Genomic DNA, 19,616 nt, shown 5'->3' with positions numbered 1-19,616 from the left:
AATTAAAATCAAGGCTGCTAGAATCAAGCAGAGCATGTGTTTTAAGAATAAAAAACAAGATTGCTTTAAAACATCATGTATTCTGTTCCTTTGGTATTTAATAATTGCGCCAAATCTGAAAATATTATCTTAAAAATCAGTGAGTTTTATAGCTAAGCCTCAGTTTCTATCTTTAACTGGAATTTGATTGGCATTTCTTATCTAATGAGAGCATACGTTAAAGTACTTAGGAACATTTAAGTACTAAGTAAGTTTATAATTAAGTTTATTGTTATTTTCAGTTTGGAGGAGGCAAAAGGTTGATATTGTAGTTGCTAATGAATTTGATCTCTGCTTCAATGAAAATGTTCTGTATTTTCAAGAATAATTCTGACTTCATATTGTTTGTCCTGTGGTTTGATAACATAAATTATTCAAAGTCTCTTAAATTCATATGTAAATAAATGTACAAGGTGAACTTCCTGTCTCTGTCATAGCAGGCCTATCAGTCCTCTGTTGGACTAGCCTACTAGGAGGCTCCTAGTGACATGTAGCACTGTGAGAAAAACATTAGTGATAGAGCACAATTGTTTTCAGGCAATGTTTTTATTTTCATTGTTAGCATTTTAGATAGAAATTTATATCAATTTTTTTGTGGAGGATATTCATTATGAAGATAATTTTTTTTCAGAGAAATATGGTCAAGATCTCTATGAATCCTGCCAGCGGGGGTAGTGGGAGAGGAGATCCTGGAGTCCCAGCAGCCCTTCCTGCACCCACTTCCAGATACCAAGCACAGCCTTTGCCCTTGCAAGAAGCAGAAGCTGGTAATTGGATTTTGTTTCCATGAGTCTTTATAATATGTGTAATCACTATTCCAGAGGGGCGTCTTGAGGATAAAAGGAAATCAAAGATGTGAACAGTTTTCTGAGTGAATAAATATATAAATTAATCTGACTTGATTTCTATTTTCTCCTTAGATTTTATTTTGTATTTAGAGGACAGAGTTGAATTAGATCTTGTTCTTAAATTTTGTTCTTCTGTCTTTTTATAGATTTTACTCCATTCATGTGATTCTATTGTAATTACAAGGAAAATAATGAGAGTTTTAATAGAGCAGTCATGTTTTTATTCCCTGACTATTGAGAAATTAAGGGTTTCATATAAGATATGGAGACTTTAATGGTTTCATATAAGATATGCCAGATAATGGAGACTTTTTTCATTCAAATTACTGAAGTTTATTTCAACCATTTGTTAATGGAAGAAATACTTGTGAAATACATTAGATATTTTCTAACTTATTTGTATGCTTTTTTAGGGCAGGGATAGTATTTTTAATCTCTTCCTTTCCAACCATGGTGAAGTGAAGAATGCAGAGTTTGTATTCCTTGAACATTTGATGACTTAATAGTTTAACTTTTATTTCGTGGCTTCAACTTGTCATTATGGGAAAGACTATACTGTAACACAGCCCCTTATATTCAGAGCTTACTGAGGAACATCGGGTTTATATTGCCTATTTACTGAAATTTTTGAGCTAGGAATTGGCAAATCCTTCATAAACTTTCATCCTTTTTAGCATATTGATCGCTTGCAGCCTGCTCCTGCCCCCTACACAAACATACCTGCCTTTCTTCTTCCTGTTGTTGTTTCCATGTAACCTGGAAAAGAACTAGCAATTTCCAGAAGAAATCACACATACCAAGTTATTTACCTTAGTTTCCACATTTGTAACTCAGTAGGCATATTTACCATAATTGTAGATTAATCTCTGCCTGTCCTAAGAGGTCAATTGACAGTTTTCTCATTGTTCACAGACCCTTTTCCTGTGCTTGTGGGTTCTTATTGCCAGTTAGGTTGATAGTAATGCTACCTTAATTTGTATTTTGCTTCTTACTTTTCATGCTATACCATATTTGGAATAGCCTGAAGGTTATATTTTAACAATAAAATTTGTAGAAATAAATTTTAAATGATATTTGGCTTTGGGAAGTTCTATGAAAGAAATTAGATTTGGCTAAAGATAAATCATACTATAAAATGGTTTCTTTTTCTTTCTTTAGACTGTTTCCCTTAAAAACAAACACAATAATAAATTTATTAGAAAGGATTAGATCCAGGGGTTAAGGATATAACTCAGTGGCAGGGCGCTTGCCTAATATATGCAGGTCCCTGGGTTTGATCCCCAGCACCAAAAAAAGGGAGGAAGGGAGGGAGGGGAAAATAAAGAAAAAACAAAGAAGGGATTAAGTCTGAAATATATTAAAAGATAAAGTCCTTTACAGTCCTAGAATCAGAGAATACTACTACTGACGGTTTTGTTACAGTCTCTTAATATCCTATTATTTTTATTAAAAAGTAATTTAAACATTAATTACGAAATACTTAGTAATGCAAAGAATATATGTAATGCAGAGGTAAGTCATGAAAAACAACAACCAGGAACTAACAACCAGGAACTCAGTGTTAAGTTTAAGAAATAGAATATCACCAGTGCTGGTAACCCACAGTTCTGCCCCACAGATTCCCTCAAGCTGAGGTAACAAGTATTCCATTTTTTAAAAATTATTTCCTACTTTTCTTTGTTTTGACCAAATATACGTGTTCTCAAGAATATTACTTCATTTTATGTCTCAACATTATGAAGATAGTTGAATACTCATAATTTTCATAACTTGCTGCGTTCCTATTTAATATCATGCTGCTGATTTGTCTGTGTATAGCTGTAGTTCATTCATTTTCATCATTGTATAGAGTTTTCTGTTGTATGAATATTCTCTAACTGTGTTCTTTTGTTAATGGGAATTTGCCTGGTTTCTAATTTTACATTAAATTTTTCTTAAGTGAAAAATTTAAAATCAGCACTGGGGATGATAATACATGCTTGTAATTCCAGCTACTCAGGAGCATGAGGCAGAAGTATGGCAAGTTTGAGGTCAACCTTTGCAACAAAGCAAGACCTGTTTCGAATTAAAAAAAAAAAATTAAGGTGTTGGGATCTGACTCAGTCGTAGAGTGTCCCTGGGTTCAATTTCCAGTGCTGAAACAAACAAAACCAACAACCACAGGAAAAATATATATCTAATCTATGTCTGTATCTATATCTACATACATCTATCTGTGTGTGTGCTTTTCCTTTGCTTCTGGGTTCTTATTTCCAGTTAGGTTGATAGTAATGCTACCTTAATTTGTATTTTGCTTTTTACTTTTCATGTTGTATCATATTTGGAATAGCCTGAAGGTTATATATTACTGTGAAATGAGTAGAAACAATTTTTTTTTTTTTTAAAGAGAGAGAGAGAATTTTTTTATATTTATTTTTTAGTTTTCGGCAGACACAACATCTTTGTATGTGGTGCTGAGGATCGAACCTGGGCCGCACGCATGCCAGGCGAGCGCGCTACCGCTTGAGCCACATCCCCAGCCCAAGTAGAAACAAATTTTAAATGATATTTGGCTTTGGGAAGTTCTGTTCATATATGTATGTGTATGTGTGTGTGTGTGTGTGTGTGTGTGTGTATGTACATACACTGATATACATGCATATATATAGATAGATGGTACCATTGTGATGCTTCATTGATCCTTTGATGCTCATGAACATAATTGGTTCCATTTAAGTGAAACTAAATAGTGAGGAGAGAGTAAACAATAATTTTGTTGGACCAGTGACTTTATATTAACATTTTAGATACTGGTCTCTTAATCTGTGCTAATTTGTGTTTCTACTTTATTACTTCTTATTCATGGTTATAATCTATCTTTTGTATCATTTTCATATTATTTTAATTTTCTGAATTCTACACATTACTTATGACAATAGCTATTATTATTGTATACTTGCTATATGCCTGTTTGCCAACAATTTATACATTTATGTCTCCCAGTAATTTTTAATTATTTTTTAAAATATGGAGATAATTTCAAACTTTTTAAAAAGTAGCAAAAATAAAAGCAGTTATTTACAACACTTGTGTACCCTTTAACTAGAGAGAAATGTGTTGACAATGTTTTACCCTTTTTATGCTTTTTGGTGTGTATGTATATGTGAATTTCATTTTTTCCTGAACCATTTGAGGGTAAGATATATGCATTGTGATCTTCATGTTTAAATATCTCAGCCTAAATTTTTCAAGAATAAAGTATTTTCTTGCATAACCTAACAGTTAATTTAACATTAGAAAAAAGTATCAATCTGTTGCTTGTATTGTAATTTTGTTGCTTGAATTGACCTGATAATGTCTTGTATAACATTATCCCCTCCCCTACAGGAATCTGTCTAAGGCCAAATATTATTACATTTAGGAGTCATGGGTTTTAGCCTCTAATGTAGAATATTTCTCCATCCTTTCTTTGTCTTTCTTAGCATTCTTGAGAGAAGTATCCTCTATTCCCATGACCCGTGTTTATCAGAACTTTTCTTGTTTTGGGTTTATCTGGTGTTTCTTCATGATTTGATTCGTATCATGCTTTCTGGGCTGCAACGCTGCATGGGTGATATGTCTTCACATTTGGAGGCACATTTGTCTTATTGGTGAGGTTTGTTTGATCACCTGGTTAAAGGTTGTCCAGTTTCTTCATTATGTACTTATTGGGGTTTCCCCTCCTTGCACCTAGGAAAAATCTGTGAGGAGACATTTTAAGACCATGCAAATATCCTCATAAAACTTCCTCTTAGATTTGGCAATTATTGATGATTCTTGCCAGATCCATTCTTTCCCATGCTGGTTAAAAAATGATAATTTTCCAACTCCAGGCCTTCTTCCATTTTAACCAATTGGCACTCATCGTGTTATAATTAAGAATCCTCCTGTTTCATTTGCCTATTATCCATCTACTTACATATGTATCAACCTACCCATCCATCTACTCAGAGGATTATTGATCTGATTCACAAATTCCTGTTTTTTCCCATGCTTTTTAATTCGTTAGTATATTTAATTTAGTGCTCATGTTGTCCCAGATTCAGCTAGTAAAGCACTTTCAAACTGGTTTCTGTATCCTTGCAACATGTCTACATTTTTTTTTTTTTTAGTACAATCTTACTTTCTTCATGGCAAGATATTTCAATTTCATTTAGTATATACCTTCTCCCTGTACTGGAGTCACAATTTCTTGAAGATCCCTGGTTCCTTTTATTGTTGTGGTATTCAAGACCATGATCTGAGCCTTAGGTTTCATAGAAGTTTTTAAAGTAGATGGTATTACAGTTTTACATAACAATAAACTAAGCCTCAGAGAACTTAAGTAATATGCTCTCTGAGTCATACAGCTAGTAAGTAGCGGAACAGGACTTAAATCCAGTTTCTCTTTCTTAAGCATCATGCTCTTTCTTTATACTATAGCCTTTCACCAGGAGTCATGTCATCTGGTTTACTTTCTGTGTGTGTGTGTGTGTGTGTGTGTGTGTGTGCATGAGCGTGTGTGTGTAGAGTCCTTAGTTAACTTACATAAAAGTTTTCTGTCATTTAATTTTTGCAGATAAGAAAAAGACACTTGAAATTAAAGATTTATGCTGTGGACACTGCTTCCAAGAACTTGAAAAGGCAAAGCAGGAAGGTCAAGATCTGAAAAGAAAACTGGAGAAATGCTGTAGGCATCTTCAGCATTTAGAAAGAAAGCACAAAGCTGTAGTGGAAAAAATTGGAGGTTAGCACCCAAAGTTGCACTGCCACCAGTATAAAAGCTCTTTGATCCTTGTTGAAATGTTTAGATGTGACGCTTTTATGAATGTATGTGCTGGTTCTCTTTGGGGATTAATGTAAACCAATTTGGACCTCATTCTAACTAATCAAATTATTAATAAACTTGAAAGAGGAAAATTTCAGCTTTGATTAAAAGCTTCCTATTCCTTTCTTCCTTTCTTGACTGAACAGACATTGAGAGCTCAGTGTGTGTCAAGCAGTATTCTAGGCACTGGAAGCCTTCACTAAGCCTTAGAAAATGGAGGTGTTTGCCACTGATAGGAACAGGGAAGGCATAGCAAAGGCCTGGGGTCTGCTAGCCTCCATGCATCCCATGCATCACAGTGCTATCAGGATATGAAGGGGATATCTTTGGCCATTTCCCACTGCCCTTCTGAAAAAAAGGAAGCTGTCGGGCCTAAACCCCTGCTCCCTCTTATTCACCTATAACCCATGCTCTGAACTCTGCATTCGAAATGTTTCAGATTTCTGAACTGATTGTATTTTCTCTTTCTGCTAGATCTTGCATATGATGTTGTCTCTGTCTTATACTTACCATACTATTTCCCTTTTGGCCTGCCTCATGCTTTAGAATTCAACTCAGTAGATGCCTCATTTGCAAAGCCCTCCTTGATTTTTCCATCGGGTTAAGTCAGCCACTCTTGAGCGGCCCTGTAGCACTTGGCTCTTCCTCCACTGTTTCCATTACCATTCTGTATTTTAATCATTTGGTTACTATCTATAATCATTCGGTTACCTAGTCAGACTCTTCCCTGAGGGTAAGGGCTATGTCTCTTGTCTTATTCATCCTTGTGGACATGATGTACGCCATCTACCATACAACAAATGTTTGAATGAATCAAAAACCTAATACCAGGGTCTCAGATAATTGTGTTGTCCAAAAAGACCAGGCAAATTAGCTCATTTATTTTCTCTCTTTTGTCTGGACAATGGAAACCACCTACAACTATCTTCTTCCAGTTTTTGCACCAATCCATTACCGTAGGGCAGCAATATAACAACCTTTTACAAAAGGAATTGGGTCATGACACTCTTTTCTTAAGAGCTCTTCAGTAGCTTATCAGGCCCTTAGTATGAAATACAGGCACTTAATTTAGCCTGGTTTAAAAAGGTCTTCATGATTTAGCCCTGACAGCCCTCAGCCTTGTCTCCCCGGTCCTCTTATTCTCAGGCATAGTATGGATTTCAGTGTCTCATCTCTGGGCCTCTTGTCTTCTTCCTCTATTCAAACTTCCTGGTATCATTGCCTGGCTAACTCCCACCCATTTTTCTCCTAATACATTACTTCTTCAGGGCGGTTTTCCTGACTGCCACATACCTGGTTAGGTCCTCCTACTACATACTCTTTGAAGCTCCTGTGCTTTTTATAACATTCAGCATCTTTGTAATCATTTATTGTCTGTACTCCTTGGAGGTTTAGATTTTTGGGCAACAAGAATCAAGTCCTGTCCTAGCACTTGGCATAGTACTTCCAGCAGTGTAGCACATACTTGGGTAAATATTACTGACTAATGAAGCCACCTGCCACCACCTACTGCTAACCAAGTCTGTTAGAGATAGCTAGTAAGTACTATAAGGCCAGAAAAGGGTCTTACAAATTTTGAGATAAAAAGCTTTAACAACTACACTTTCCTTTTGATTAACTTCACTCCTTAATAGAAGTCAATAGAGTAAATGAGATATATTTGTCCAACTCAACTGTAAAATATAGATAAAATATAGCTATTGCAAAATTTAATGAAAATCAAATTATTTTTACAAAATAGAATGGCCACTAAATATGATTATTATTTACAGGTGATATTTAACACTGTAGATTATGGTCATATTTATTTTGCATATTTTGATTTTTAAAGCTGCTCTCCTATCTTCCACGATTCCTAGAGTTAGAAATGATCCAAGAAAGTTGCTACTTTCTTTAAAACAGTGGACTGATGAAAAGGTCAGGGCCAGAATTTTAAGTTATAGTTTTATTTGAATTTTTTTCTCAACATATATCTATTAGGTGATAATATCTTTGCTATTGTGCCTCCTTCTCTTTTGTTTCTTAATTCTTTTTTTCATTTTCTTGGTAGCATTTGTTAAAAAGTGGTTTAAAAATATATGTTGAATCAACCACCAAGGGTTATAGGATAATTGCATTCCATAGCTCATGAGGTATGTTGAGGGGCTGGCATAGCAGGAAATGTGAAGTACCATGTTCACATTTTACTGAACCTTGGTATTGCCAGGCCTTGTATAAGGCATTGGGTTTTTTTATTTCTGTCATAATGTATAAGGCATGTAAAACTGTCTTCATTTTATATGTGAAAAAAAACTTAGATTCAGACAGATTAAGTAATATGACTATATTCATTCAGTAGGTAATAAACTGAGCTAATGTCAAAAGTTTGTCTCTCTGACTCTAAAATTCATGCTTCTTTTTTTTTTTCCTTTTAAACTCTATGGACTCCAGTTTCCTCATATTCTTTTTAAAAGTTCAAAGAATAAAAATCTTACATTATTTCTGAAAATGATAGCTACTTAAGATTAATTTTCTCTATATTTTGTATTGAGGTGCTTTTTCAATTATCTTCTATAGGAGCATGGACCGTATACTAGATTTAAGGAAACATGTAATTAGTAAACCTAAATAGGTATCTACAGATCTTCAGTCTGGCTGGAAAACAAAACTTATGCATGTTTTTTTGCTTTGAGCTACATACATACCCCAGGACAGTATGTAGCTCAAAGCAAGATGAAGATGGGTTACAGACAGTAAGTAAAGAGAAAATGTAACAAGAATGGTTCAGAGTAGGCTTATAAGGGAATGAAAAACCCAGGAGAGCAATTGGAAATGATGCAAAATAGAGACTTTTGTGTTGGAACGTGTGGAAAGGAAGACTGGAAAAGACCTAACCTAATATAAACTTTTTTTTTATAGAAGAGAATAATAAAGTTGTTGAAGAATTGATAGAAGAAAACAATGACATGAAGAATAAATTGGAAGAACTGCAAACACTTTGTAGAACACCACCAAGGTAGACTTTTACTATTTTAAAAGACCATTTAATTTCTAAGTCTAATTTTTAGAAATATCACTGATATTGTTTTATTCCTATCAAGAAGTATAAAAAAGAGGAAAATTTCCCAAACCCTAACCCCAGAAGATACCCTCTGTTAACCCTGTTTTAAATCATTTCAGCTTCTTTTATACACACCCCATGCGCAATGTGCTTAAAAATTGGAGTGATTGTAACCCTTTGTTAACTTAGTCTTATGAGAAAAGCATTCCCCCCAAGTTATTAGATATGTTCCTACAGTGTGTTTTTTAATAGCTTTCATATATTTTCATCATGTGGATTTACCATTATTTATTTAAGCAACCATAACATAAGTTGTCTCCATTTTACTCTTGCTTTAGTGGAAATTTTTTTTTTTTTTTTTTGGTATTGGGGATTGAACTCAGGGGCATTTAACCACATCCCCAACATCCCCAGCCCTATTTTTTTTTTTTTTTTTTTTTTTATTTAGAGACATGGTCTCACTAAGTTGCTTAGGTCCTCACTAAGTTACTGAGTCTGGCATTGAACTCACAATCCTCCTGCCTCAACCTCCGGAGCTGCTGAGATTCTAGGCATTGTACCACCATGTTTCAAGTGTATGAAATTCTCAGTTTATTTTATTAGACTATATTTTTATTTAGAACATATTAATACATATATGTATATTTTAAAAGTCAGTTTTTTCATTATAATCTCTGCTTTTGCCATCTTGGATTGTCTTTAGGTCACTGTCAGAAGGGGCCATTGAAAATGCATGCCTGCCAAGCAATAGGCAGGCCTTGGAAGAACTTCGGGGGCAGTATATTAAAGCTGTAAAAAAGATTAAGCGTAAGTCCCTAAAGAGATTCCCAAGATTTTTAGGATGGTTTGAACATTTTTTATTGCTGTGTGAAATGTAAACTCAGAATTTATGCGCATTAGTACTTTGAGGGTATTTTTCAAACTAGCTTTTTCTTCAGTCTTAGAAAAGATCATTGATACCATTTCAAAATTATGTAGTAATGGATCATTTTGCCCAAATATCTTTTGGAAATGACATGAAAGTAGAGTTATTTTTATATTGTCGATTATCCTGGATTTTTAAAAAATTATTGCTATCTAGACATTAGTACTAAACTAAAAATGTAATACCTTACAACATGAAATTTAGTAATTATTACGTATTAGCAATTATTGCTTCCTACTATAAACTTTTAGGGACTATGGAAATGAATCCAGTTAGCAGCTGTTCTGTTTTTTTCTCATTATCATATCTAATACTTGTAAACTTGGATCTCAAGAATTTCTCAGAACCAAGTAGTGACAGCCACTCTGAAGAGCATTCCTCTGGTATGTTTTCACAGTATAAAATACTTCCTGCTTTTTAATTACAAAATTGCAGAGAATGGATGTATGTTTCAATATAATAGCCAGTGTTTTTATAGGAAAATGTATATTTGCCTCCTAAAATTGCATTTTTTTAACAAAATAGAGAAGGAAAAGGCTCAATTTCTAAATATAGTGGTTTCAGAGCAGAATCATGTATAGAGTTCTGATAAGCTCAATCAGTATCAGTAAAGGGTATTTGTTTCTCACTTTTTACTAGTGTTAACCAAAGATGTATTATAATGGAAGTGAAATTTCAAGCTTTTTTTGTTCATCCTAATAAGATAATTTGTATGTGTATTATGTCATAGTTACATTTTAGAAAGGATGATTGGAGTTTTATGTTGGCATGTACTTCATTTTAATTTTTCCCATTTCAAATAATGAAAAGTAGATGTGGCATTATTACATAGGATTAATTTCAGATGCTAACGGACATTAATAGGGCAATTCTTATATAAATTGGTATCCCTAATATAATAAAGATGGTGAAATTCTAGATGTAAGATGTAGTTCTGAATTTATTTTTATGAAAAGAAAATTTAAAAATGTGGATTAATGATTTTATGCAAACTTCAGAAGATAACTGTCTCATCACTCTCTACAGTAGCATTTGTATAAATCTTTCATAGATTATAATGTGTTTAGTTAGATGCTCAATAAATGTTGCTGAAAGTAAATGAAACATAGATTTTCTTAGCCCAAGAGAATAATATAGTCTTCACAGCTCACACTGTGTCCTTTTCTTTTGTTTTTCAGTTTTTCTCTTCCTTTCTGTTCACCCTTTCCATTTCTTTTTCTTTTAAATGCTTAAGTTTCTCTGCCTCCTATTTTATTTTTTTGCCCAAGTATTTAGAATATGATAGAATACTCTGTATTTCCTTAGCATATATAGCTATCCTCATTCCAGAAGAACCAACCGATTCTCTTGAGCCTACCAAAATGGTGATCTGAAACACCTCATTTTAATGATTACAGAAAGTATAAATTTATTTGGCTTATCAGCAACTACTTTATGACATACTAGAGGGTCAGGATTTTAGGTGGGGCTCAGTTGACCAATCCAGCTGACCCTGTGGCTTCCTTGGGGGGGTCACTGAGTGGTCTTTGCTGGATTCAGGGCAGGTCTGGCGTAATGTTCAAACCATAGCTCCAGTCCCCTTATCTCCCAGAAGAATAGTCTGACGTCTGCCTCCTGTGTTTCTGAAAAAGTTCTTATATCTCCTGTGGGTGTTCCCTCCCCTATAGGTGACATGCTTCGTTACATTCAGGAAAGTAAGGAAAGAGCAGCAGAAATGGTAAAGGCAGAGGTGTTGCGAGAACGTCAGGAAACTGCCCGGAAGATGCGCAAATATTACTTAATTTGCCTCCAACAGATTTTGCAGGATAATGGTAAAGAAGAAGGGTAAGTTCAGTACAAACAGTGTGTCCTAAGAGCACCAGGACAGCATGTTGTTATTTTCTAAACATTTTCCTTAACCACAAAATTAGCTTTTTTAATATGATCAGCTGTCAGGGATTAAGAGAGGCTTATGGCTGTGCTACCCTAAATGTTGGCAGAGTTAATAGGAAAACAAATCCTGGGGCTCAGGAAATTCACAACTATTTTAATTTTGTATTTTGGAATTCCCCACAGGGCTGAGAAAAAGATTATGAATGCTGCTAGCAAACTTGCTACAATGGCAAAATTGCTAGAAACTCCTACTTCTAATAGATCCCAGTGCAAAACTGCACAGGCAGGTATGTCTAAAGGAGTCACTTGAGTGGTTTTTCTCTGTTTTTTTTTTTGGATTTTGAATATTCTCAGTATGGAAAAGAGCAAAGTGTAAGGAATAGAGTTTATAAAGTTGTAGGGGAATTACTTAAACTAGAAATTTACCAAGAAAGAGCATAGAATTTCTGGTTCGAGTAGATAGACTAAGTGTGCCTACCAGCTCGCTGTTTTTGTAGCTTCCCATCATTGCTTTCATCCCTAAAAATGACAGGAAAGGTTTTAAACAACAAATAAAGAATAAGAAAAATATGAAATTACATCTGGGTTCCAAAAGGTGTTAATGGGTAAATCAGAAGCTATAAGAAATCCCGAAAGAAGCCAAACGCAGTGGCACATGCCACAGCGGCTCGGGAGGATCATGAATTCAAAGCCAGCCTAGCAACTCAGCAAGGGCCCAAACAACTCAGTGAGACCCCATCTCTAAATAAAATATTTAAAAGTGCTGGGGATGTGGCTTAGTGGTTAAGCGCTCCTCGGTTCAATCCCCGGTATTAAAAAAAAAAAAAAAAAGAAAGCCTGAAAGAAAGAAGACTGTATACAATTGAAAATGAAAAACTGTAATTCAAAACTTCCAGAAGATGACAGCCTTGAGTCGGAGTAATATCAAAATTGTGCCACATATGAAAGTGATACGGGATGTCTGTGGGGTAATTTGTTGGGTATTCTAGAGCAGTGGCAACCAGGTGAAGTCACTCTATTTCTTCATTCCCTTCCCACTCTTGATTGGGCTGGGCAATAGCAACAGGAAGAAAAAGTCTGGGAGCAGGGAAGTGTTCCAGGTGGCTGGCCACATGTGAAGGAAGAATTAGGAGCCCAGAACTATTAGATCTTTCTGTCCTGCTGCTCATTCTCCCTTCCCCTCCCCAGTTCCTTTAAGCAGGCAGCATAAACAGATAACAGTATTCAGGATATCTAAAAGATTACCGATAACCAAAAATCACCATGCATTTACAGAAAGCTATCACTGTGAAAAAAGACACCAAACTAACATCAAAACAAAACCATTAGAACTTATAATTAAAGCAATGGAATTAATAGAATAAATAACAGAACCTAAGAATGTTAGAAATTATAGTATTCTTGGAGCGATGTAAGAGAACATGGTAGAGGAAACTAAAATATGCTAAAACTTTCATTATGTTCAAGGAGAAGATGTGGATATTGATAGCTTTATAATTACAAGAAAAATATAGGTTTAGGAATATGTGCTAAAACTTAAGGGTAACCAATAAGAAATAGAATATATAACTTTCTAACTAGTAGAAAAAAGAAAACCTTAGAAGAAAAATTTCTAACAAAATCAAAAATAGAGAATGGTTAACAACAACAACAACAAAAATGTAGAAGATAAAGTTGAAATATCAACAATCACACTAAATATGAATAGGTTAGACTCATTTATTAAGGTCATAACTTTCAAATGCAATTTTCTAAATTATGGACATTTGCTATTTTAACAAGAAGAACATCTAAAATTCAAATACCAGGGTAGAGAGTGATATACTTAGCAAATGTGGTGCTAATATTGATGAATTATAAAAGTAACTATAATATTAGGTAAATGAGAGCATTTAAAGGGACATAGATGATATATAGTTCATAATAATAATGGGATGGTCTCCCAAGAAACTATAAATTGGTTTTTTTTGTGTGTATAAATAGTTTTAGAGTGTAAAAAAGCAAGAGCTGATAGAAATACCTGGAAAAAAAAATGGTTAAATTCCCAATCATACTGGGACATGTGTAGCATTATCTGTGGGGAAATGGAGTATTTGAACTTCTGGAAAACTTAGAGATTGTTGAGGAATACATGAGACATCCCTCATGTAGGAGCACAAAGATTATTTGTGTAAATTTTGGAATGGTGATGAGAACTTTAGGAATAGTCAGTGGCATACGATAAAGAAAGACATTTTCTAGAGCGGGGGCAATGTACAGGTAATATCCTTGGTAGAATGTCCCCTTTTTCATGGTCTCTAGACCAAGATATACCATTCTGAGACATGATGCTTCTAATTCTATACTGTGTGGCTGTTTTGCCTCTGATCTGATTTAGTATCCTAGCCAATTAAATCAGAAACTGTATTTAGGTTAGGTTGTGTATAGGAGGTGGATATACGTGCTAGGTGGGTGGGGTTCTTCCAACAGATTTTCTTTATCAGAAACTCCATACTGACCCTCAGAATCAGCAAAATTGTGAATATTGCAGTTGGCTTTTGGAGAGCTATAACATCTCTTTCAGAAAATGATTGATCAGGTGGATAGCAATAGTAATATATTAGACTTCAGCAACAAAATTAGACATATGTAAAGGAATATTTTTATGTGTCTAGCATTGATTTTTTTTTGAGAGTGATTAAAATACATTGGCATTCTTTGAGAATACATAATTTATTCTTATCTTTAAATGTTAATTTTCTCCTAATTTATGTTCCTCTAATTTTGTGTTCTTTTGCACATAGTGACACTACCCATGACTTCAGAGATGCTGATTGGAGTTGAAAAATCAAAAAGAAATGATATGAATCAGAATACACAACATTTTGAAACCAAATCAAACTGTGTAAAAAGCATCCCCAGAAGTATGTGTGAACAAGTTCCTAAGAGGAGGGCTGCTTGTAATTTACAGAGGTGGTTAGAGGATTCAGAGCTTGGAGACATACAGCATATGGGTTTCAAGGGGTCACATTCAGACTTTCAGTTTGGGGATAGAAGTTGCAGACACCTAGACATTTTGCCAAAGAATGTTTCTACTGAATTTGTTCCATATGAAGTTGAAGAAGGCTTTGATTTGCACAAGAAGAAAGACCTGCCCAGTGACACTGGCTCTCAGTCACTTCTGCATTCAGGTGTATACCCTTTTCTGGAAACCCTTGGAAATAAACCCTCACCTAGTTGTTCCCCTGGGCTTTCTGAATCAGGATCCACACATATAATCTTTCGAGGTCCTAAGGAGAGGCCTGGTTTAAAAGCATATATATGCAATTCATTCACAGAAAGTGAAAATGCTACATCTGAGAGCAGTCACGGTTTGGGTGTTCAGGAAACTCCAGTAAAGGACGGAGGAGACCTCAGTGACTCATTAGGCTGGCTTTCCAACAGTGCAACTTTACCCTGTAACAGTCGTGAAGTGTCATTTTTACATGATAGGACACAAAGAACTGTGGATATGCTAGGTGACTCTGCTAAGTTCAGACAGTTTTCAGCAACCAATTGTTTTTCAGATACAGAGAAAGATAATATGATTTGCCAACCGATGAAATGTCAGAGTGATCATGTTCCAGGCCTGTCAAAAGAAACCCTGTATCCCCATCAGGGGAAGACCAGTGTGACTCCTGGACACCCAGTGCATCATAAGGCTGATATATTCAAGTCAGATTCCAAAAAGCTGAGCAGTACAGTTCCATCTTCAGTATGTCAGCAGCCTGCAAGAAAATCAGTTATTCCACTATCAGGCCAACAAGATAGTGGCTTTGATAGTCCATTTGTTAATCTAGACTAATTGTTGTGCTCTATTTAAGAAGAATCATTAATATATCAACAAGAGAAGACTTTGTGCTGAAAAAAAATTGTGGGCTCTAGCTATATTGAGATGTTTTAATAACATCTATTATATGAGTAAAGTATTCTCATAAAATTACTTGAGATATTTATGTTGCCTTAATCTTCTAAAGGCCAATGGTGTGTTTATAATCTGCTTCTGTGTGGTGCTTATATTTGGTTGCTAAACTATCTGTTTTTATACTTATAAATTGGCTCACTCTGCAGTGTTAAATTATTTAAATAAAATTGCATATAATCTGTAGAATTGTCATGAATTATTTTGTAGTTAATATTAACATTAACATCATGCTTCAGGTTCACTCAGGAAGAAATATAAACTTGGATTATTTGTATATATGACCAGCCAAATGTAATTTTTGAAATTGTCCATGTTGTGAGGATATAGACTTAATCTAGACGTACTTTTCCTGGAAATGTCTACTCAAAAATTTGATTCTTGCTTTCATTTAGAGAAAAGAGGTTTTGCTTTAAAATACAGATCTGTGTCCTGGTTTCATTATTTAAAATATTAGTCTGATTTTTTTCAGTTGATAATTTGCATTATTTTATATCACATCCAGAGACTTTGTCTCTTTTATCTGAAATATTACTTTTTGAAAATTTGAAATAATAAGCTTTGTTGTCTAGCAAAAAATGTGAAACCTATAGAAATTTTACATTAGTGCAGAATTGTCTGACTTATGAGTGCTGGGGTTGGAGGTTGTAATTCTGAATGGAGAACACATGCAGAAATGGATGTCAACCTAAATATCAGTTTTCTAGACATTTTACAGATTTGTACAGAGGGATATGAAAGTGTTAGATATATTCTCTTATAGTCCTTTTAATTTCAGTAAAGTCAGTAATGATGTCCCTTCTTTTCACTCCTGATTTTGGTATTCTGTGTTATCTGTATTTTCAAGCCTCCCCGCCTCCCATAGAAGGACTTTGATTTTTATTTTTTTAATTTTTTCTACTCCCTTTTTCATTGATTTTTCCCTCTGATTTTTATTTCTTTTCATCTGCTTGCTTTAAGTTTAAATCATTCTTATTCATTTATAAAGTAGAAGTTTAGGTTACTGATGTGAACCAGTTTTTTTTTCTAATGTAAGTATTTAAATCCCTCAATTTCCATCAGCACTGTTAACTATACTTCATGGATTTTGGTATGTTATATTTGTTTTCATTTAGTTCAAAATATTTTCTAATTTGCCTTGTGATTTCTTTTTTGACCTATAAGTTGTTTGGAAATATGCCATTTTATTTCCAAGAATTGGAGGTTTCCAAATTTCTTTCTGGTGTTTATTTTATATCTCTTTGTTGTTGGAGAATATGCTTTGAATGATTCCTGCCCTTTTAAATTTTTGTTATTTTGTGGTCTAGCACATGGTCAATCCTGGAATATGTTTCACAGGCACCTGAAAAGAATGTGTATTCTGTTTTTGTTGAATAGAATGTCCAAAGATGACAGGTCAATTTGATTGACAGTGTTGTTCAAGTCTGCTATAGCTGTGATTTTCTGCCTGTTTATTCAATTGGTTATTAAGAGTGGGGTGTTACAGTCTCTGGCTAGAATTGTCCAATACCTGTTTTTCCTTTAATTTCTGTTGGACTTTGTTTCGTGTATTTTGGAGGTTTGTTTTTAGGTGTACATGCCTTGATATTTGTTATATCTTTCTGATGTTTTGGTTCTTTCTCATTATAAATTATCTTTTTTGTCTCTAATAAAATTTTTTATCTTAGTCCATTTTGTCTGTAATAACTGCAGCTATTCCATTTTTCTTATGATCACTCTTTGCATGTGCATCATTTTCTGTCTTTTTTATTCTATTTACATTTTTCAATTTAGAGTCTGGCAGATAGCATATTATGGGGTCTTACTTTTTTTATCCAGACAAGCTTTGTTTTTTTCCATTGGAGTTTTTAATCCATTAAAATTTAGTATAATTACAGTTGTCTTTGTGTCTGCCATTTTGCAGTTGGCTTTTTGTGTATCTTATGTTTCTTTTGTTATTAATTTTTCCTTTATTGCCTATTGTGTTAAATAAATATTTATGAGATTACCATTTTAATTACTCTTAAGTGTTTACTATTTTTTTAAAATATTTATTTTTTTGTAGTTGTACATAATAACTATTTTAAATTTATTTTTTATGTGGTGCTGAGGATCAAACCCAGAGCCTTGCACATGTGAGGCGAGCACTCTACCTCTGAGCCATAACCCCAGCCCCAGTGTTTACTATTTTTGAGTTGTTTTTTAAGTAGTAGCTATATAGGTATTCTGGTAGGCATCTTAACTTTTCACAGCCTACTTCAGATTAATGTTGACTAATGTGTGATAAAATACAGCAACTTTGTCCCAGTTTAGTTTTATTTTCTTCTCCCTCCTTTGTGCTGTTATCATTCATATATATATGAAACCTATAGAAATTTTACATATATATATACTACATTTATATATGTCATTTATATGTAAAACTGTATGATGTTATAATTATTCTTTAAAACAAGTCTTCCAAAAAATTTAAGAAGAAATAATTTATAGTTCTTTTTTTTTTTTTAGAGAGAGAGAGAAAGAGAATTTTTTAATACATATTTTAAGTTTTCGTTGGACACACATCTTTATTTTATTTTTATGTGGTACTGAGGATCGAACTCTGCGCATGCCAGGCGAGTGCACTACCGCTTGACCCACATCCCCAGCCCCTATAATTCTTTATATTTACTCACACAATGACCACCTCTGCTGCTCTTCATTTTTCCTGTGGATTTAAGTTACCAAGGCTGATATTTTCTCTCATTACAGTACTACTTCAATATTCCATGTACAAGAAGTACACCAGTAAAGATTCTCCTAATCTTTATTTTGAATGTGTTTCTAATGCATTTATGAAGGACAGTGTTTAACAGATTTACAATTCTTGTTTGGCACTCTGAACACGTAGTTTCACTGCTTTATGGCCACTGCTGTTTATAACAAAAGGTCGGCTATTGATCATTGTTTCTTATATGTAATAAATTGTTTTTCTCTTACTGCTTTTAGAATTTTTCTCTCTGGCTTTCAAGAGTTTGAACAGTGAGTCTAGGTCTGCATTTATTTGTAGTTATCCTGCTTAGGCTTTATTGAGTTTCTGGGGTTTGTAGATTATTTCTTTTTATTTGTTCTTTTTAGTTGTATATGATAGTAAAATGTATTTTGACATATTATACATACATGGAGTATAACTTCCCATTCATGTGGTTTTACATGATGTAGAATTACACTGGTCGTGTATTCACATGTACAGATAGGAAAGTAATGTCAGACTCATTCTATTGTCTTTCCCATTCCCATCTCCCCTCCCATCCCTTCATTCTTCATTCCCCTTTGTGTAATCCAAAGTACTTCTGGTCCCCACCCCCACCCACTGCCTCCGCTGCCCTTTGTTAGCATTCACATATCAGAGGAAACATTTGGCCTTTGGTTTTTTGGGGACTGGCCTATTTCACTTAGCATAATAATCTCTAGTTCTGTCCATTTATTGGCAAATGCCATAATTTCATATTTTATTATATTTGAGTAATATTCCATTTTGTATACATACCACATTTTCTTTATCCATTCATCTGTTTAAAGGTGCCTAAGTTGATTCCACAGCTTAGCTGTTGTGAATTGAGCTGCTATAAGCATTGATGTGGCTATGTCACTATAGTATACTGATTTAAAGTCCTTTGGGTTTATGCCAAGGCGTGGGAAAACTGGGTCAAATGGTGGTTTCATTCCAAGTTTTCTTACAAATCTGTACATTGCTTTCCAAAATGGTTGCACCAATTTGCAGTCCCACCTGGAATGTATAAGTGTACCTTTTCCCCCACACCCTCGCAAACATTTATTGTTTCTTATATTCTTGATAATTGCCATTCTGACTGGAGTGAGATGGAATCTCAGTGTAGTTTTAATTTGCATTTCTCTAATTGGTAGAAATGTTAAACATTTTTTCATATATCTCTTGACTGATTATATTTCTTATTCTGTGAAATAAATGTTCAGTTCCTTTGCCCATTTACTGGTTGGTTTGTTATTTTGGGATATGTTTTTTGAGTTCTTTATATATCTTGGAGATTAATGCTCAGTCTGAGGTGCAGGTGGGAAAGATTTTCTCCAATCCTGTAGGCTCGCTCTTCACATTCTTGATTGTTTAAGAAGCTTTTTAGTTTAATACC

The 19,616-nt window shown here is 34.2% G+C and overlaps 1 protein-coding gene across 8 annotated transcripts in view; it reads left to right on the top strand.

Annotated features, from left to right (window-relative positions):
- Cep152 (centrosomal protein 152) overlaps positions 1 to 15,797 on the top strand; it is an 80,542-nt gene extending 64,745 nt beyond the window's left edge. For 4 of the 8 annotated variants that reach the window (XM_071608228.1, XM_071608229.1, XM_071608231.1 and 1 more), the window contains 7 exons: positions 671 to 806; positions 5,464 to 5,631; positions 8,611 to 8,707; positions 9,456 to 9,559; positions 11,345 to 11,501; positions 11,733 to 11,836; positions 14,333 to 15,797. In XM_071608228.1, coding sequence (XP_071464329.1) covers positions 671 to 806; positions 5,464 to 5,631; positions 8,611 to 8,707; positions 9,456 to 9,559; positions 11,345 to 11,501; positions 11,733 to 11,836; positions 14,333 to 15,372 — 1,806 coding nt within the window. In that variant the 3' untranslated portion in view covers positions 15,373 to 15,797. The remainder of the gene's footprint in view (positions 1 to 670; positions 807 to 5,463; positions 5,632 to 8,610; positions 8,708 to 9,455; positions 9,560 to 11,344; positions 11,502 to 11,732; positions 11,837 to 14,332) is intronic. The other 4 variants (XM_071608233.1, XM_071608230.1, XM_071608234.1 and 1 more) reach the window with 3 other exon arrangements.
- Positions 15,798 to 19,616: the final 3,819 nt, after the last annotated feature.

Source organism: Marmota flaviventris, chromosome 2 (assembly GCF_047511675.1).
Source record: "Marmota flaviventris isolate mMarFla1 chromosome 2, mMarFla1.hap1, whole genome shotgun sequence".
Lineage (NCBI taxonomy): Eukaryota > Metazoa > Chordata > Mammalia > Rodentia > Sciuridae > Marmota > Marmota flaviventris.
The sequence above is the reverse complement of the archived record's forward strand: the minus strand, read 5'-3'. Positions and strand labels throughout refer to the sequence as shown.